Below are 17,668 nucleotides of genomic sequence, written 5' to 3' on the forward strand. Positions count from 1 at the left end.
CCCCTGTCCTGTCACAGCCCCTGGGACACCCCCTGTTCTGTGACACCCTCTGTCCCGGATCATCCCTGTCCTGTGACACCCCCGTCCTCTGTCACCCCCTGTCCGGGGCCATCCCTGTCCTGTGACGCCCCCTGTCCGCTGTCACACCCCCCGTCCTGTCTCACCCCTCGTCCTGTCACACCCCCTGTCCCGTGTCACCTCCTGCCCGGTGCCAGCCAGTCCCTGCTGTCCTGCCCCATCCCTGCCCAGGTGTCCAGCGGGACAGCCACCCCTGGCCCCAGCACATGGCACTGCCACCACGCCAAGGAGCGGCGCGTCCTGCCCTCGGTGGGGTGAGCCCTCGGTGGGCTGAGCCCTCCCGGGATGTCCCCGGGCTGGGGGCTGCGGGCCCCCCGCAATCGGCAGCAGCAGCCCCGCACGGGGCCCCCCGGCTGCCGTGTCCTGCCCAGGACAGCGTGTTATTAATTAGCCGGCCGCCGCATAATTAGCCCATTGAGCCAGCAGCACGTCCTCCCCCCCACACGCCCCACGCGAGTGCTCCTACCTGTCCGTGCAGGGCTCATCCCTCGCTTTTCCTTTCCGAGCCCAAACCCCGGTGGCCCCAGCTGCTGTCCCGACCCCAGCACCGCGGGCTGTGGGTCTGACAAAGGCGCTGCGGTGCCTGTGCCTGGCGGGGGCCGAATTAGGCAGGAGCAGAAACAGACCCCGGCTGGAAGCGCTTGCCTCGGCAGCGGCTCCGGAGCCTCCCTCTGCAGCGGGGTCTCTCCCTCCCTCCTGGCAGGAGTGGGAAAGGGGACCTGGCTGCTGCGGTTTTGTGCTCGTCCCCGCCGGCCCCCCGTTCCCGGAGCCCGTCAGGGCTGGCACAGGCTCGCTTTGGCTCTCTCCTGTGTCTAAACACGCTCCTGGCTCTTCTGCTTGCAGAAGAAAACCTCTTACAACCTTTTAAAGCCCCGGAGAAGCAGGAGGCGCGTTGGAAAACGGGCGATCCTGGGATTTATTATTTTTTACAATATCATCATTTTGGGCCTGACTCACGGCTTTTGAATGTTTGGGATGGGCAGCCAAGGGGGAAAGTAAGTTTGCTCAGCACAAGCAGAGCGTCCGGGCAGGAGGGACGGACATCTGTGCAGTGACAAGGCGACAGAGGGGGCCGTCATCCTTCCTCCGGCTGCTCTCCATCCTCGGCAGGGCTCACGGCGCTCCCGGAGCCGGCAGGGCAGGTGAGCTCTCCCGGAGCCGGCAGGGCAGGTGAGCTGCCCCCCGCAGCCCCCAGGATGGCGCAGGAGGCAGCCCCCGTGCTGCTGGTTGTCCTTGCCAGGCTGGTGTCCTCCACGTGGCACGAAGGTGAGTGCCGGGGTGCCCGGGCGCGGCGGGGAACCTGGGGATGGCCGCCCTGCAGTGCTGCTGCTGTTGGAGGGGATGGAGGGTGCCTGGCTACAGCGACAGCATCAGTGCCTGAGGGATGGGGGGCGTGCGGCGTGAGCTGTGGGTGCAGGGTGGAATGGAGGGGTGCAGCAGGAATCCAGGGAGCAGCAGAAAACCAGCCAGCCTCTCCCCCTCACACCCTGCGTTTCCCGCTGACTCCCCGCTCCCTCGGGAGCCATCAGCCCGCAGATGTTCGCTGGACGGAGCGCACAGTCCCAGCCGCCCCATGGCTGCACGGCCAGGTGACACAGGCCTTTTTGGGGTGATTTCCCTTTCCCTGCCTGCATGCCCTCCCCTGGCCATGCTGCCCGCACGCTGGGGATGCTCCTGCCCGGTGCAGCCGGGCTGAGCTGGCCCCAGGTGAGAAGGAAAAGGCAGCACTCGCAGTAGAAGGAAACATCACCATGAAATGGCACATCTGCCTGCGGGAACACGGTGCACTCTGTCCCCAGGGCCCCGGGGGAGCCCTGGCAGCCCCCTGGGAAACAGCTTTGTTCACCAGGTCACAACGCATCCCCATGGATGCAGTCCCTGCTCCTCTGCTCCCCCACGGCAGCGTGAAAAGGGCAGCAGAGTAAACGCGTTGTGAAAACGGGCGGGCGGCTTGTGGGAAGCCGTGGGGAGCCGCTCCATAGTAAAGTTCATTTTGGAAGGAATCGTAATGGAGTTTCCTCCCCGTGACGGCGGGGATTCTGCTCGGATTGGCCTCTGCGGGTCCCCGCTTCCCAAAATCCAGAGCAGAGCCCAGGGGAGGTGGGTCCACGGCTTTCCTGCGGTGCCCCCGGGCCGAGCATCCCCTCCGTGCCGGGGGAGCGCGGTGGGCTGGGCTGGCGAGCAGGGGGCTGGCGGGGGCCAGCGGAAACGCGGCGGAAACGTGAGCTCAGTGCTGGGGAATGCCGCGGCCGGCCGAGGCGCCGAGGGGCCGCGGGAAGGACGGCAGCCCTCTCCCCCTCTTGGCTCAGTACCTTGCCCGTGAAGGCACAGGGATGGCGCAGGGATGGCCTCACCCCACCCGCGGGGCCAGCAGCTCTGGCCGAGCCCCTGCAGCAGCCGCATCCTTCCCTGGGGCACGGGCAAGGGGCTGCACCCCCAACAGCCCCCGGGCGGGCAGAGAGCTGGCAGTGCCTTGCCTTGGTGAGGGGATGGGCAGGAAAGGGCAGGAAGGGCAGAAAGGGCAGAAAGTGCTGCTTTCTTCCTTCCCTTGGGATGCCCCGTGGCAGTGACGGTGCCATGGGAGCGGGTGGAAGGATTTCCCGGCAGCACGGAGCTGGGGGTCGGTGCCAGCCCGCTCCGTGCCAGCCCCCGTTTCCTGCCACAACCACAGCTGCTGCTGTTTAGTCTGCAGCTGGTGCCAGCGCTCACCAATGTCACTGGGGACTGGGCTCGCGGTCTGCCTAGCTCAACCATCGGCAGCAGCCCCAAGGACAGGGTCTGCCCAGGGCTGGGATTGCTTTGGGGAGTTGCTTTTGGGACGTTTTGCAGCCTGCTCGTCTCTTCCTTCCTCCCCAGGCTCTGGCTACTACCTGGAGAGTCACACCAACGAGGTGTACGCAGAAGAACCGCCCCCCGAGCCCGCCCTGGATTACCGCCGAGGTAACGTCACCCAGCCCATCCTTTGGGTGCTCACGGGGGCACTGAGGCACTGCAGGTTCCCCCGTCACCCCTCCGCTGTCCCGCAGTGCCGCAGTGGTGCGCCACGCTCAGCATCCACCGCGGAGAGGCCAGGTGCTACTCGCCGCAGGGCAGCCGGTACCGCAGCAGCCTGGGCACCCGCTGCCAGCTCAGCTGCGCCCGTGGCTACCGCCTGCTGGGGCCCAGCGCCGTGCAGTGCCAGCCCAGCCGCCGCTGGTCCGGGATGGCGTACTGCCGACGTGAGTGTGCCGGCCCCGAGCGCGCAGCGCCACAGCCGGCGCTCTGCCCGGCCCGGCCGCTTCCCTGCCCTCTGCGCTCTCTCCGTCCCAGAGATCCGGTGCCACGTGCTGCCGGCCGTGCTGCGGGGCTCCTACGTGTGCTCGGCCGGCGTGCAGATGGATTCCCGCTGTGACTACGCCTGCCTGCCCGGCTACCAGCTGGAGGGCGACCGCAGCCGTGTCTGCATGGAGGATGGGCGCTGGAGCGGCAGCGAGCCAGAATGTGTAGGTAAATTCTCACCCCACGCTGCTGGGGCGTGCAGGGGCTCAGCACCCGTGCGTGGGGTGTCTGCAGGTGCCACCCCACATCCAACCCGCTTCCCTCCCTCGGGGCTCCTGTCCCTGCTGCGCCATTAGCCCTGAAGCACAGGCACCAGCCCGGCACTGGGGCACTCAGCGCTGGCTGCACAGCAGGCCTGGGTGGCTCCGAGGTCCCTGGGGTGCCTCACGCCCATAGCTCAGCCAAAGCATCCACAGGTTCCATGAATCCCTCTCCTCCCTCTGGGCAGATCTGGAGCCACCCAAGATCCGCTGCCCGGAGTCCCGGGAGCGCATAGCAGAGCCGGGCAAGCTGACTGCCACCGTCTACTGGGACCCTCCCCGCGTCAGGGACTCTGCTGACGGTGTCATCAAGAGGTGAGGGCAGAGGGGCTGCAGGCACCGCCAGCCAGGGCTGGAGGCCGCGCCAGGTGCTGATGGAAAAACCCGTCTGCTGGCTCAGGGTGATGCTGCGGGGCCCGGAGCCCGGCTCGGAATTCCCTGAAGGAGAGCATGTGATCCGCTACACCGCCCACGACCAGGCTTACAACCGAGCCAGCTGCAAGTTCCGCATCCGCGTCCAAGGTGAGAGCGCTCCCGTGGGGAGCTGCTCCCCCAGCTCCAGCCTCCACCCCAGGGCTGGGGCTGTGCTGCAGCACCCCCAGCCCTCAGCCAGCTCCCCTGTGTGCAGTGAGGCGCTGCCCTGTGCTGAAGCCCCCGCAGAACGGGTACATCTCCTGCACCTCCGACGGCAACAACTACGGCGCCACCTGCGAGTACCAGTGCGACGGGGGCTACGAGCGCCAGGGCTCCTCCCTGCGGGTCTGCCAGTCCACCCAGCAGTGGACGGGCTCCCAGCCCCTCTGTGCACGTAAGTTGGGCGAGACCTGCCCCTGGCGATGCCCAGAGCTTTGGGGAATGCTGCCTGATGGGTCAAAGGGGTGATGGGGGGCACGATGCACCTCCCCACACACCTGTGTGTGTCTTGCTCCAGCCATGCAGATCAACGCAGATGTGAGCTCAGCCGCCAGCCTGCTGGACCAGTTCCACGAGAAACGGCGCCTCTTCATCATCTCTGCCCCCGACCCCTCTAACCGCTACTACAAGATGCAGATGTCCATGCTGCAGGTGAGGAGACCTTTCCTGCTGCCCCCGTCCCCAGCCAGCCCCCCCTCAGTGTCCCCCTCCTCCACAGCAAGCTGCCTGCGGGCTGGACCTGCGCCACGTCACCACGGTGGAGCTGGTGGGGCAGCCCCCGCACGAGGTGGGGCGCATCCGGGAGCACCGGCTGGCCCTGGGCATCATCGAGGAGCTCAGGTAGGGGCAGGGGCTGGCCTGCAGAGCCAGGCGGCTATTCAAGGCGACAGGGAATGGCAATGCCTCTAGGAATGGCAAAGCATGAGGTTGCAGCTGGGTTCATGGAGAGGGGCTCATGCAATGGGGGACCCCCTGCATGTCTGAATGCAGTGTCCCCAGAGCTTCCCAGAGCTCCCAGCCCCGAGGAAGAGGTGGGAATCCCCACTCCAGGAGGACTGAGCATGGTTGCAAAGGTGGGCAGGCTCAGTGCAAGCCCTGAGCAGCGGTCCCCTCGCCCCTGCAGGCGCTTCCTGCACCTCACCCGCTCCCACTTCAACGCGGTGCTGCTGGACAAGGCGGGCACGGACCGCGAGCGCTACATCGCCCCGGTGAGCCCCGACGAGCTGTTCGTGTTCATCGACACCTTCCTGCTGAGCGAGCGGGAGGCGGCGCGGCGGGCGCAGGGCGGGGACCCCTGCGAGTGAGCAGCGCCGGGACAGCCCCCACTGCCCTCCGGGCACGGACACCTTCCTTTCTGCTTTTCTAGTCGCCCACTGTAGAGGAGGAGCAGGGTGCCAAGGAGCTCCGGGGAAGGGGAGCCCCTCTCTGGCTTTTGTGGCACACAGGGTGAGCAGGACTGTGTGCCAGCAGTGTCCCCACTGCCCAGCAGCTGTTTCCAGCTGGGGGATGGCTCAGCCCAACCAGGACCCTGGTGGGAGACACTGGAGTGCCCCTGCTCAAATCCCAAGGGCAGGGGGAGATGGGGAGCTGGAGGAGAGTGGTAGGGCAGGGAGGGCAGCCTGGCCAGCAGTGAGACAGTCTCTAACTCAGCAGCTTTAGCATCCCCACGGCTCACCTTGTGCACTACCTGGACCCAAGCCTCCCACTTTGAAAGCCCTTATTAAAAGCAAATGGCCCCATGCTCAGCAGAGCCCATAGCAGCCAGGCAGCGTGCAGTCCACCCTAAAGGGCTTGCCATCTCCCCTGCCACTCACTCCCTCTCCCACCACCCACGGGGAACCCTTTCTGGGAACTGCTTTGGCAGTAGAATATTAACTTGAAATAAATAAATTTGTATAAAAAGTCAGTGCTAGCACATGTGTCACTGAGAGGCCGGGGAAACAAATGTTTCCTAGAGACCACAATCCCCAACTCCCCCAGGCTGACCCCACACAGTTCCATCCATCCAGTGCTGCAGCTGGACTGTGTATGGGGAAGAGGGTGGAGAGGACAAGGAGAGAGCAGACTGTGGAATGGGGTGGTAGTAAAAAAGAATCGGAAGAAATAAAAACACAATGACATTTCAAAGCATTTTGCCTGGGGGAGAAGGGAGGGTCCACAAGGACTCCAGCTCAGCCTGAAATCTGGTACAAGGCTTATGACAAGAGAAAAACCCTGTAAACAAAGCTAGGCCAAGAAGACTTTCCGCCCAAGCCTGTTTAGAGAAGGTCATTAAAGAAAAAAAAAAAACCCAAGGCACATTTGGCAGCCTCACCAGGCTGTGCAGGCAGTGCCAGTGCTGGTGCCACAGCCTAGGGCCTCAGCCTGGCCATGGTGGGGCGGAGCTGCAGCGTCCCCTCTGCCCAGGAGCCCGGGTACTGGCACATCTTCTGCCACAGCTGCAGCTCCTCGCCCGTGGAGTCCATCCAGTCCACAGCCTGCCCGTTGCTCATGCCTGGGGAAAAGGATGGAGCAGTCAGCTGGAGCAGCCTGGTGCTGCAGCCCAGCAGCCCCAGCGAGGCTGCTGCTGCCCAGGGGGTGCTGGCCCGGGGTCTCTCACCATTGCCCACCCCCAGCCGGACGCCCCCCAGGAAGTCGTTGCTGGCCAGCGGCTCGCGGTCCCAGACCGTCAGCTCCAGGCACAGGTGCTGCAGCTCCTCGGGGCTGATGCCATTGTAGACAAAGGTGTGGTTGTAGTGAGGGTTCAGGGTCTTCTTCACCACAGGAGTTTTCCTCTTGGAGGCTTTGTTTTTGTGTGGCAGAAGGTAGCTGGGGGAAGCAGCCCATGGGTTAGCACATGGGCAACTGGCTCCTGCCAGGACCTGGCCTGGAGCCCCCTCCCTTCCTGCCTTTCCTGGCATGGCTCAGGGAGAAGGACCATGACACCCCCAAGAGGCCCTCCTCCAGGTCCCCCAGTTTGGGAATACAGCCAGGGAGGACAGTGCCATCCTGGCCCCCACCCCAGGACCCTCACTCACCCCTTAACAAAACTGTCTGAAGTCCCCCCAGACTTGGCTGCAGTGAGGTTCTTGGCTTCTTTGATCCAGACCTGGAGTTCACCACCTTCCCCTGTTTTGCCTAGGACAAAGCCAACAGACCAGAAATTAATCAAATTTAACTTCTAGCACTGAAAACATCTGTAAAGTTCTCCCTGAACATCCTTCATCCCAGAGGTAGGTGCAGAGCTTGGACTGGCATCTCCTCTTGCCTCCTCCTGTATTGGCCCTGCCTGCTGAGCCAAAGGCAGACAAAATTGCTGCATGGACACGCTTGGTCCAGCCCCAGGGAAGCAGTGAGATGCTTCAGCAGCCTGAGGACAGCCAAGTCTGACCCAGAGCAGTTTTGCAGGTGTTGCAGAGCAGGAGGCTGCAGTGACAGCACCCAAGAACCCCATCCAGAGCCAGCCTGTATGGCCAAGAGCAGGCCTGCAGGGCACACACTGCTCCTGGAGCTTCAGCACTCACCTTTCCTGCCATTCCCAGCCCCAGCATGCTTGGCAGACGGGATGTACTTCATGGAGACAACCAGCTCCCCCTTGTACTGGTGGAGACCAGCAGCATCTGCCCCCATCTGCAAAGAGGTGACAATTATCAACCACTGCAGAGAATCCATGGCACACACAGTGACTGCCTGGCGTGCAACACCTCCCCAGGCTGGGACACAGCACTTGGCTTCTCCGAGATGTGACTGAGCTGGCACAAGTGCCTGCAAACTCCCCCCCAGCACAACCAGTGTAACCCAGCTCCTTATTTTGGCCCCATCACCTGCCCAGGAGCAGGGAGGCTAGGCTCAAGGCAGATCTGTCCTTTTTTACCACAACAGCAGTGCTGTCTGCATCTGGGGTTTTCACAGCTTCAAATGTTTGATTTGGCACGAGCCTTTTAGCAGTGCTCAGCTGAGTTCTCCACACCCTCTGCCCACTGAGGGCTGTGCCCCCAGCAGGACCACAGCTGGCACAGGGGCACACCTTGCCATGCAGGGGCAGGAACTCCTCCAGGTGGCTCTCGAAGTTCCAGGCATCCAGAGGAACCTCCACCTCCCCCAGGAACGTGTTGCGGCCGAAGCGGTCGTGGTGCCACACCGAGAACTGCAGCGTCCTCGAGAGCAGCAGGGACCTGCTGATCTCATACTGGGGAGAGAGGAAACCACTGGTGAGCAGGCAGCACAGACAAGGGCAGGCTTGGCAAACTCCATCAGCTGCAGCTCATGAGTATGAGAGGAAACAGGTTTGGGAAGAAATGGATGCGCACAGCAGCTGGGTCCTCTTTCTTTCCACTCCTGCCAAAACCTCAGAGTCCCAGGGCAGTGGTGCAGGAGCCTGTGCTCTCCCAGCAGATGGCCCTTGGAGCCAGCACCCATGGCATCCAGCCATCCCACCATAAGCAGAGCTCTGCCAGCCCACCAAGACCTCAGCAAACCTGGCTGTGGGAGCCTAAAAAACCAAACCACAGCTCTCACTTCTTCCTGTGCAAGAGTCCTAGCCTCAGAGGTGCACTGCCAGACTTGGGGACAGTCAGCCAGCAGGGATGGTGAAGGGCAGTGCCAAGTTGTTCTGCCCTGGGGCTCAGAACAGTCTTATCTCTGTCCCAGTGGAGGGTGCTGCCCTCCCTCCTGCCACTGTGCCTCCGAGGGCTGGGAAGCCTTCACCTTGGAAGGAAATATCCAGGGTAAGCAGGATGCCTCTGCTCTGGGGAATGTCCAGGAAGCACGGACATGTCCTGTGACACAGTCACATCTGCAGCTGTGCCTCCACCCCACCGTGGCCCTGGGGCTTGGCAGCACAGCCACAGCAGAGCTGGGAGTGCAGGCATTTTGCAGCTTTCAGGGTGGACACGGGTCCTCTGCAGGGTTAGGAACTCAGCCCTCCCCTTGCTTGTTCCAGCAGCATCCCCTGAGTACCTGCAGCCCAGCCCACCCCACCCCACTGACCTTCAGCAGCTCGTTGTACAGGGGGTTGATGGTGTTACGTTTGATGGTCGTCTTGCGCTTCCCCTGCCGGGATTTGTCGGGCAGCAGGTAGGTCTTCACGTACCTGCAGGGAGAACAGGCAGCACTGCAGCAAGGTCCCCCACAATCAGCCCTTCTGCCTCCCCAGGACCCTCCCATCCCTGCTGGGCACCCCACAGCCCAGCTGGGCACCAGCAGTGGTGCCAGCAGCCATCACCCCCCGGCTCTCACGGGTTGGAGCGCTTCCTGCCCTCGTCCCCGTAGGCCAGCTGGCGACACTCCTTCACGTGGATGAACAGGGTCTGTGTCCTCTGCTCGTAGCTCAGCGAGAAGGAGATGCCCCCGGTGACAGCCACGCTGCCGAAGTCGCCGGCCTCGCTGTAAATGCTGACCATGCTCCCCAGCGTGCTCTGGAAGACAAGGCAGGGCTGAGCTGGCACAGCAGCACCTGACAGTCCCTCCTCATCATCCTCGGCAAGGTTATTATTCCCTGTGCCTCTTCTGCATAGCCCCCCTCATCTTCCCTTGGCTGGGGAAGGCCACCCACACACAGCAGAAGAGAAGAGAGCTGAGTCTCTGCATTTTGAGTCCCTTCAAGAAGCCCACACACACAAGGCTCTTAGCCCTTCCCTCCAGGAGCTGCCTGCCCTGCCTCCCTCCCAGCCAACCCATTGGCAGTGCCTTTCTCCACCGCTTCTCCCTGCAGCAGAGCAGAGCTCACCGAGGAGGTGCCGCTGCGCATGCTGCCCCGCGCCACCCGCTGCCGGTGGATCTCCACCAGGTTATCGATGTCCTCCTCCTCCTCCTCCTGCAAGGACACAGAGTGGGGAGTGCTCGGGCACAGCCAGCTCCTCCAGCTGGCAGCCACCTCCGTGGCACTCTGAAGGTCTCACCAGCTCCGTGTTGAGGCCAGGGACTGACTTGCTCCTGTCCCCCAAAGAGCCACCTTCCCCCACCAGGTCCTCGGGGCGCAGGTCGATCACGGACTTGGTGTAGTCTGCACGAGAGGTGGTGAGCAGGAGGCAGCAGCACGAGCAGGACTGCCAGAGCCCTGCTGCTCCCTCCCAGCTGCACTGAGAGCCCCTCACAGCCCAGGGAGGAGGAGCTGCCCACCCCTGGCTGTGTCAGCACCCACACATCTCTCACCCGCAGGCCTCACCACCCGCCGCGGGTTCTTCTTGAATATCGTTTCCTGCTCGTCCACCAAGGTGCTGCTGTGGGTCCCCACAGTGACATCCTGGGGAGGAAGAGTCCCTTCAGAGCAGGGCAGGGCTGGGAGCCCTGTGGGGTGCCCAGCCCCATGCCCCAGGACAGGGCTGAGCCTGCTGCAGCAGCGTCACGCACCCGGCCGTCGGAGAAGGTGGTTTTGGAGCGGAGAGGGAGAGTCAGGCTGGAGGAAGCAGGTCCTGCTGGCACAACAACCTGTTTTCCAGGGATGGCTCTCTCCAGGGAGTTCCTCCTGTGGTGGACACAGAAAGGTCTGTCCCAGGCCACGAGTACAGCTGGCAGAATAAGTGCTGGCCAGGAAGTGCCACTTGAGCTGCCTGTAGCAGCCTGGGAGCAGAGGAGCCCAGGGACAGGCTTCAGCCCAGCCAGAGGAGCCAGCTTCCCCTCACTAGACTGACAAAAACACACTTCAGATGAAGGTCCCATCCTCTACCAGCCAGTCTTGCCAAGGACAACGCACCCCTGGACCCTCTCACCTGCCCCCCACATCAGCAGGACTCGGTCTGTAGCTGTCCAGGCTCATGTTTTCCATGGACTCTGTGTCGCTTTTGGCATCCTGAGGGTCTGAGGCATCTGGAAACAAACTGCAGACAAGCAAAACCACAGGTATGTCCTGTTTGGCGAGGAGGTCGGTCTGAGAGAGCTTCTGCACCGCCGATGATTCATGTGGGGCAGCAGACTCCTCTCAAACCTGCAGCAGATGAGAGCTGGTGCCTGGAGCACGGGGGACAGCAGGAATTCTTACCTGGACCCCTCCCGGGGTGCAGGGGGGCTCGGCTGCCGGACTGCAGAGCAGCTTTTAGGCTCGCTGAGCTGGGCTTTCTGGAGAAGGGTTTGTCCCACAGTCTCTCTTTTGTTGGCTGGAAGGAGAGAGGCGTCAGGAGGAGCACCGCTCCAAGCTCTCTGCCTGCACGGGGCAGAGCTGGAGCCTCCATGGCTGGGCTGCAGGAGCAGGCACAGCTGTGGCAGCCCTACCTGTGGGCCTGTGCCGCAGGGACAGCCGCACCATGTCGCTGCCCAGGTGGTTGGCGAAGCGGTTCACCCTCTGGTCATAGAACCAGTCACCCGTGGTCTTCTTCAGCTCCCTGCAGGACAGAGGGTGGTGGGGGCAGTCAGGGGCAGTGGGGGCTGTGCCCCAACCCGCCCTCGGTGCTGCCACAACCCAAGAACACGGGCACGATGGGCAAAATCAGCAGGTGACTGGGCAGAGACAATTCACTGCGCTGACAGGCTCAGCTACATCCTCAGCAAACACGGGAGCAAGCCAAGGTTTGTAGGACAGGGGAGGCCAAAAGGGAGGAAACCTGGGACGCTTGAAATACAGGCTGTGCATGGGGCACAGGGGAATGCTGCAGTCAATTCAGGACAGTGAAGGAGTAGAGGGACATGAAGGAGACACAAGAGTGGGGTATGACCCACTTCTCCATCACCCAAACATGGGAACCCTCTCTGGGAGCGACAGCAGAGCAAGCTGCCCTGCACTGCAGAGGACCAGCCAGCCTAGGAAAGGCTTTGGGGCATCAAGTTGAGGCAACTGAGAAGAGGAAGGGAACAAGAGGCACGTACAGAATGTGCCTGCCACTTGTCCTGGCTACTCACGCCTCCTTGGTGCAGACTTTGCAGCGCCAGGAGCCGCTGGGGCTGTAGGAGCGGCAGTCGCGGCACACCAAGTGGTTGCAGCCCCGGCAGGTGTTGGCCCTGGGGCTGACGCGGCCCAGGCTCTGCTGGCAGCGGGCGCAGGTCCGCTCGCTGTAGCGCTGGCTGCCCCGCTTGGCTCCCCTGCGCCGGATCTCCAGCAGCTCGTTCTTCAGCCGCCTGTCAGAGCCGACACCAGGAGCTGTCACAGGTGCCCCGGGGACATCCATCACCCACTTCCAGAGCAAAGCTCAGCCCAGTTCCAGCCGCGTCTGATGCGCACCTGATCCTCCTCTCCTCTGCCTTGCGGAGCTCCTCGTCGCGCTGCAGGACCTGCAGTATCAAATCTCTCTCCACGTCCGACAGGAAGGACAGATCCACAGCCTCCGACATCGCTCCTCCCGGGACGGCTGGCCCTCCTCACCGGATGCCTGCTGGGGACATGGCAGCAGCTGAGCCCGGTCCCGCCCCGCGAGGTGCCCGTGCCCGTTCCGGGGATCACCGGGGACACTGGCCCGCCCGCCTCTGCACCGCCCTGCCCCGGGCTGGGCTCGGGCCGCCTGCCAGCCCCGCTGACCTCAGCCGGCTCCGTGGGACCGCGCTGACGCCCAGCACCCGCGGCAGCCCCGGCAGGAAGGAGCCGCCCCGGGCTGCCCCTCCCACGGGCGCACCGGGCTCGGCGCCGCCGGGAGCGGGCGGCACCGGGAGCCGCGGCACGGACGGGATCCGGCGGCACCGGGAGCCGCGGCACGGACGGGATCCGGCCCTCACCGGGAGCCGCGGCACGGACGGGATCCGGCCCTCACCGGGAGCCCCGGCACGGACGGGATCCGGCCCTCAACGGGAGCCGCGGCACGGACGGGATCCGGCCCTCACCGGGAGCCGCGGCACGGACGGGATCCGGCCCTCAACGGGAGCCGCGGCACGGACGGGATCCGGCTCGCAGCCACGGCACCGGAACCCGGCGGCCGCTCCAGCCTCGACGGAGCCGGAGCGCTTGTTCGGGGGCTGCAGCCGCTCCCCGCTCCGGTTCGGCGGAACCGGCGGGAGGGACCTGCCCGTCCCTGCAGCCGCGCTCCGGTGTCCCTCGGGGAGGAGGGGGCGGCGGGACGGACCCCAGGCGCCTCTCTGTCGGGAAACGGGGACTGGGGCCGGTGGCACCGCGCTCTCAGGAACTGCCCCTGCCCCGGGACACCGCGGCTCGACCCCCGGATCACAGAGGGACCCCTGGCTCCCCCCGACTCCTCACCAGCCTGAGGGATGCCTGTCCTCCCCGGTCCGCGGAGGAGCCCTCGGTACCCCTGCCCGGTACCTGCAGCGGCTCCGGCGGCGCCTCCCGGCCGCGGGAGGGGGAGCGGGCAGGGAGGGCGGTGCCGGTGCCTTAAAGGAGCCGTGCCGGCCGCACCTGCGGCACCGACGGGGCGGCCCCTGCGGGAGGCGGCGCCGCTCCCTCCCGCCCCTTCCCCGCCCCATCGCCCCCGCTAGAGCGGCTGCAGCCCCACGGCCCTGGCAGGGCGGGCAGCTCCTCCCGAAGAGCACAGAGCGCACCGACCCCCGAACTGCGGGGGAACTCCGGCATCCCCAGGGAGGAGCCCCGGGAGCCGCGGTGTCCTCCCGCCGCAAGGCTCCAGCCGCTGCCCTTGTCCTTCGCAGCACAGATACGGTTCTCGCAGGGCGCCTCGCCCCTGCCCCCAGCACAGGCTGCGGGGAGCCCCGAGCACACGAGGCGCGGGGCTCCAGCCGTGGGGAGGTGGTTTCTCGGCACACAGGACAGCGGGGGAGGGACACTGGTGCAGCCCCAAGGCAAACGAGAGGACGCGGCTCTGCCCACACTTTCGGCCGCACCCCAGGGACGGAAGAGCCAGAGGCTCCCAGCCCTGTGGGAAGCGATGGGACATTGACAGAGTGGAAAAAAACACGGAGACATCAAAGGGCCCGTGGGCGCTTCCTCATGGGACAGGGGTTCGCTCCATTGGGAGTACACAATAAATAAGTAGAGAGCTTTGGGCTTGCAGGCAGACAATTCCACAGAGGCTTTGCTCCTCGAGCCCCTCCACACACCACCCAGACCCCAAAGTCCCCAGGCCAGACCCTCCACGCTTGAATGAGTGTTTTAACTGGACACCAACAAGAGGTGGTGAGAAACATCTTTACTTCTTAAAAAATATAGGAAAGAAACATGATGAACAGACTTGCTTCCAGTACATTAAAAAAACATGCTGGTAAATACAAGCACAAAGCTTGTCCCTGACCTGCTGAAATGAACCCAGCAGGAATCCAAGGCTTCTCAGCACCGTGGCTCTCTTCTGTGTGAAAACAGGGCACAAGGTGCTACCATGTGCCCAAGACCTGGCAGTGACTGGCAGAGCCGGGGCAGAACATTGACACTGAGCCCCAGCTTGCTCCATCCTTGTCTGGATCCTGAAGGGATCTGCCAGAGGAGCACAACCCTGGGTGCCCTGGGCACAGAGAGGCACTGCTGGGAACCAGGAGACACAAGGCACATCCAAGCTGGCAGCTGGTAGCATCCCCTGCCCTGGTGCTTGAGACCACCTTTCCATGGAGCTGGAGCCCCAGCAGGGCCCATGCCCTACTAAAGGGGCAGCCCTGGCCGGCACTCAAGGTCCAGCACGAGGTGATGCACGTGTGGCGCGTAGGATTTCACGGGCTCGATGTGCAGGACTCTGGTGTGCCACGGCCGCCCGTGCAGCTCTGCCAGCAGCCCCCGGATCCGTGCGGCCGTGCCTTCAGCCCACTGCTGCCACTCGGGCCTGCGCCTGGCCCCCAGCGGCTCCCCACCATCCTCTGCTGGCTGCCGTGCCTGTCCCCCGGGGCTGGCTGCCCTCTGCTCAGCCAGCAGCACCGCGCTCTGCGGCGGGGCCGGCGCAGGGGGACTCTCCACGTTGTGGTGGATGTGCAGAACCCCCCCCGTGTCCTTCCTCAGCACGCGGCAGGCCACGGGCCAGCCCTGCTCCGAGCTGGGAATCAGCCCCAGGTTCACCCTGTGTGCCACATCCCGCAGCTGCAGCTGGGGGAAGAGAGGGGGTGAGGGGGCGGCAGCACGGAGGGGGGGCCGTGGGCAGGGGCAGCGCTCACCTGCCGGCTGTCCCCGGCGTGGATGTGGCAGCGATCCCGCACCCCGTTCAGCAGCAGGCTCCTGTGCAGGGCCTGCAGGGCGTGGCTGTTCCACTCACAGGCGTGCACTAAGGCAGCTCCCGCGTGCACCAGGAACGGCAGCGTGAAGTACCCGATGCCTGCAGCAGGAGGGGGCAGTGGCTGAGGGCAGGCACCTCCAGAGACCCACACTGAGGCAGGCCAGGATGCACACTGCCACCCTGGCTCTCCAAGTCTGCTTTATTCTGGGTTGGAAAAAGGCCAAACACTGGAAAAATGGAAATCTATCCTTCCCTCTTCTGCAAAAGCAAAATCTGCTTTGAAAAATGTTTAGAGAAGCTTGTTTTACTTTCAGTGTTTGGCCATCAGGTTGAGACCTGCCTGGCTTTGCAGAAGTGTCCAGATTACTGTCCAGTTTGATTAATCCAGAGCAGTTTTGTGCGTGCAATGTCCTTTCAGTGTGGCACAAACTGCAAGCACTAACTTCCTCAAGCACAAACAGTGGCAAGTCTTTCCCCTGGATCCAAGGGACTCCCCAAACCAGTACTAGGCTGAGTACAGGACATCTTTAATGTCCAAAGCCTGCAGGGACACAGGCAGGACAGCAGTGCCAGGATAGCTGAAGGGCTCACAGACAAGATAGGAGCTCTAGGCCTGAGTATATTTCATTCTAAGCTAGAAATGACATTTCACGTCCACCCAGATGCCATTAGCACCTGCCCCACCCCTCCTCCGTCCACCTTACCCGCATAGAGATCCACCACGACCTCCCCGGAGCAGGGCAGGGAGGCCACCCGCAGCTTCTCCGTGATGTTGCCCGGGGAGAACATGCACTTGGTCACGTCGAAGGTGTACCTGCAAGAGCCCGCCCAGACGGTGAGGGCAGTCCCTTCCCCACACGGCCCATCCCGCAGCTCCTGCCCACCTGATGCCATTGTCCACGTGCTCCACCCAGCCGTGCTGGCCCAGCAGCAGGGTCACACTGGGGGTCCGCATCCCATCCGGCAGCACCCGCCCTCGCCGGGCCACCCGCCGGGCCCCCAGCGCCGAGGCCACCGTCTGCCAGAGCGCCGAGCCTGCAACACAGCATCCCGGGAGATCGGGGATGTGGGCAGCACCGGGACAGCACCGGGGAATGTGGGCAGCACCGGGACAGCACAGGGAAATGTGGGCAGCACCGGAACAGCACCGGGACAGCACCGGGGAATGTGGGCAGCACCGGGTCAACACCGGGACAGCACCGGGGAATGTGGGCAGCACCGGGTCACAACCGGGGCAGCACCGGGACAGCACCGGGGAATGTGGGCAGCACCGGGTCAACACCGGGACAGCACCGGGGAATGCTGGCAGCACCGGGACAGCACCGGGACAGCACAGGGAAATGTGGGCAGCACCGGGACAGCACCGGGGAATGTGGGCAGCACCGAGGCACAACCGGGGCAGCACCGGGACAGCACCGGGGAATGTGGGCAGCACCGGGGCACAACCGGGGCAGCACCGGGACAGCACTGGGACAGCACCGGGGAATGTGGGCAGCACCGGATCACAACCGGGGCAGCACCGGGACAGCACTGGGACAGCACCGGGGAATGTGGGCAGCACCGGATCACAACCGGGGCAGCACCGGGACAGCACTGGGACAGCACCGGGGAATGTGGGCAGCACCGAGGCACAACCGGGGCAGCACCGGGGAATGTGGACAGCACTGGGGCAGCACCGGGGAATGTGGGCAGCACCGAGGCACAACCGGGGCAGCACCGGGACAGCACCGGGGCCGCACCGGGTCACTGCGGTCACCCTTACCCAGCCGCTCCCAGGCCGCAGCCCTGAAGCTGTCGTGGCTCAGCAGCAGCAGGTCCCCGTGGCGCTGCCAGGCGCGGGGCACATCCCGCTCCAGCTCCTCCGACCAGCTGTCCCCCAGCAGCGTCCGCAGCTCGTCCCGCAGCCGCTGGGCGGGCGAGCGCCGGCGGGCGGCCCTGCAGGGGACGGGCTGCTGCAGCACGGCCGTGGCACTGAGCTCGGGCCCAGCGCCCCTCGCAGCGCTCGGGGGGGGCAGCGCTGCCCACCTGGATCCGCAGCAGCTCGCAGGGCATCTCCGCGGGCAGGCAGAGCCGGGAGAGCTTCTCCTCCAGCACGGGCAGGGCCACGCGGGCCCCCGGCAGCCGCTGCAGCTGGTAGCGCCGGTCCGAGAGCTGCTGCTGCTCCAGCCATTCCCTGCAAGGCACGGGCTGCTCAGGCCCTTCCCCGCCGCGCACAGCCTGCTGTGACCGCAGCAGCACATCGCCCCTCGTTCCCACCGCCCCTCACCTGAGGCGCTGGGCGAACCTCCGCTCTGTGACCAGCGCAGGGACGCTGACGGGGACAGGCGTGGGGACCTCCGTGCCTTCCATCCTGCCGAGCCGCCGGCGGTGTCACAGCCCCGGTGCCCGAGAGAGCATCCCCGAGGCCGCGGGGCTGCCCGGAGCCCGGCTCGCGGTGCCGCGGGATCCCCGAGATCGCAGCACCCCGCTCCGAGGTCCCGGCGAGCCCCGGCACCCCCGCCCCGCTCCCGCCGGTGCCGCGTTTCCCGCCGGAGCGCTTTCCGGAAGCGCCGCTGCCATGCCTCCCTCGAGCGCGGCGGAAGCGGAAGCGCAAGC

General features: G+C 64.7%; 4 protein-coding genes across 8 annotated transcripts; 2 read left to right on the forward strand and 2 right to left on the reverse strand.

Moving 5' to 3' along the window:
* The first annotated feature begins 550 nt into the window (after nt 1-550).
* On the forward strand, nt 551-5,976 carry SRPX2 (sushi repeat containing protein X-linked 2). Of its 2 annotated transcripts, XM_056491144.1 has the most exons (10): nt 551-1,344; nt 2,935-3,018; nt 3,105-3,296; nt 3,388-3,564; nt 3,845-3,971; nt 4,057-4,178; nt 4,285-4,464; nt 4,588-4,721; nt 4,789-4,910; nt 5,194-5,976. In XM_056491144.1, exons 1-10 carry the CDS (start codon nt 1,275-1,277, stop codon nt 5,372-5,374), a joined length of 1,389 nt encoding a protein of 462 aa, XP_056347119.1. In that variant the 5' UTR covers nt 551-1,274; the 3' UTR covers nt 5,375-5,976. The 2 variants fall into 2 exon arrangements, with proteins under 2 accessions (XP_056347119.1, XP_056347118.1); XM_056491143.1 differs by lacking the exons at nt 551-1,344; nt 4,789-4,910 and adding an exon at nt 2,329-2,559.
* Nucleotides 5,977-6,340: 364 nt separating this feature from the next.
* SYTL4 (synaptotagmin like 4) lies at nt 6,341-13,419 on the reverse strand. 3 transcript variants are annotated; one of them, XM_056491136.1, is made up of 17 exons: nt 13,168-13,419; nt 12,202-12,352; nt 11,883-12,098; nt 11,259-11,368; nt 11,029-11,143; nt 10,760-10,867; nt 10,401-10,515; nt 10,203-10,293; nt 9,950-10,053; nt 9,778-9,864; nt 9,288-9,466; nt 9,039-9,141; nt 8,077-8,238; nt 7,574-7,679; nt 7,088-7,187; nt 6,670-6,878; nt 6,341-6,564 (listed from the first exon to the last, which is right to left on the reverse strand). In XM_056491136.1, exons 2-17 carry the CDS (start codon nt 12,309-12,311, stop codon nt 6,422-6,424), a joined length of 2,058 nt encoding a protein of 685 aa, XP_056347111.1. In that variant the 5' UTR covers nt 12,312-12,352; nt 13,168-13,419; the 3' UTR covers nt 6,341-6,421. The 3 variants fall into 3 exon arrangements, with proteins under 3 accessions (XP_056347111.1, XP_056347110.1, XP_056347112.1); XM_056491135.1 differs by having other exon boundaries at nt 12,202-12,349; nt 13,168-13,418; XM_056491137.1 differs by lacking the exon at nt 13,168-13,419 and adding an exon at nt 12,496-12,551 and having other exon boundaries at nt 12,202-12,349.
* LOC130253323 (collagen alpha-1(I) chain-like) lies at nt 12,346-13,819 on the forward strand. Its single transcript, XM_056491819.1, has 2 exons — nt 12,346-12,947; nt 13,306-13,819. Exons 1-2 carry the CDS (start codon nt 12,346-12,348, stop codon nt 13,817-13,819), a joined length of 1,116 nt encoding a protein of 371 aa, XP_056347794.1.
* A 234-nt stretch (nt 13,820-14,053) lies between these two features.
* Nucleotides 14,054-17,650, reverse strand: TRMT12 (tRNA methyltransferase 12 homolog). 2 transcript variants are annotated; one of them, XM_056491146.1, is made up of 7 exons: nt 17,340-17,650; nt 17,099-17,246; nt 16,836-17,022; nt 15,958-16,108; nt 15,778-15,887; nt 15,015-15,172; nt 14,054-14,946 (listed from the first exon to the last, which is right to left on the reverse strand). In XM_056491146.1, the coding sequence occupies exons 1-7, from the start codon at nt 17,420-17,422 to the stop codon at nt 14,512-14,514; spliced, it is 1,272 nt and encodes a 423-aa protein (XP_056347121.1). In that variant the 5' UTR covers nt 17,423-17,650; the 3' UTR covers nt 14,054-14,511. The 2 variants fall into 2 exon arrangements, with proteins under 2 accessions (XP_056347121.1, XP_056347120.1); XM_056491145.1 differs by having other exon boundaries at nt 16,836-17,025.
* Nucleotides 17,651-17,668: the final 18 nt, after the last annotated feature.

The sequence above is a fragment of the Oenanthe melanoleuca genome, chromosome 4A (genome assembly GCF_029582105.1).
Source record: "Oenanthe melanoleuca isolate GR-GAL-2019-014 chromosome 4A, OMel1.0, whole genome shotgun sequence".
Lineage (NCBI taxonomy): Eukaryota > Metazoa > Chordata > Aves > Passeriformes > Muscicapidae > Oenanthe > Oenanthe melanoleuca.

What these genes read in the sequence shown, in the direction of transcription:
- SRPX2 (XM_056491143.1), top strand. Translation starts at nt 2,412, where the DNA reads ATGGCGCAGGGATGGCCTCACCCCACCCGCGGGGCCAGCAGCTCTGGC. An exon ending in CGCCCTGGATTACCGCCGAG is followed by an intron (nt 3,019 to 3,104) that starts GTAACGTCACCC and finishes GCTGTCCCGCAG; the next exon opens with TGCCGCAGTGGTGCGCCACG. An exon ending in CAGCGAGCCAGAATGTGTAG is followed by an intron (nt 3,565 to 3,844) that starts GTAAATTCTCAC and finishes CCCTCTGGGCAG; the next exon opens with ATCTGGAGCCACCCAAGATC.
- SYTL4 (XM_056491136.1), bottom strand. Translation starts at nt 12,311, where the DNA reads ATGTCGGAGGCTGTGGATCTGTCCTTCCTGTCGGACGTGGAGAGAGAT. An exon ending in GCAGAGGAGAGGAGGATCAG is followed by an intron (nt 12,099 to 12,201) that starts GTGCGCATCAGA and finishes CGGCTCTGACAG; the next exon opens with GCGGCTGAAGAACGAGCTGC. An exon ending in CCACCTTCTCCGACGGCCGG is followed by an intron (nt 10,294 to 10,400) that starts GTGCGTGACGCT and finishes CTTCCTCCCCAG; the next exon opens with GATGTCACTGTGGGGACCCA.
- LOC130253323 (XM_056491819.1), top strand. Translation starts at nt 12,346, where the DNA reads ATGCCTGCTGGGGACATGGCAGCAGCTGAGCCCGGTCCCGCCCCGCGA. An exon ending in TGCAGCCGCTCCCCGCTCCG is followed by an intron (nt 12,948 to 13,305) that starts GTTCGGCGGAAC and finishes GGTGCCTTAAAG; the next exon opens with GAGCCGTGCCGGCCGCACCT.
- TRMT12 (XM_056491145.1), bottom strand. Translation starts at nt 17,422, where the DNA reads ATGGAAGGCACGGAGGTCCCCACGCCTGTCCCCGTCAGCGTCCCTGCG. An exon ending in TGCGGCCTGGGAGCGGCTGG is followed by an intron (nt 16,109 to 16,835) that starts GTAAGGGTGACC and finishes GCTGTGTTGCAG; the next exon opens with GCTCGGCGCTCTGGCAGACG. An exon ending in CACGTGGACAATGGCATCAG is followed by an intron (nt 15,888 to 15,957) that starts GTGGGCAGGAGC and finishes GGGCTCTTGCAG; the next exon opens with GTACACCTTCGACGTGACCA.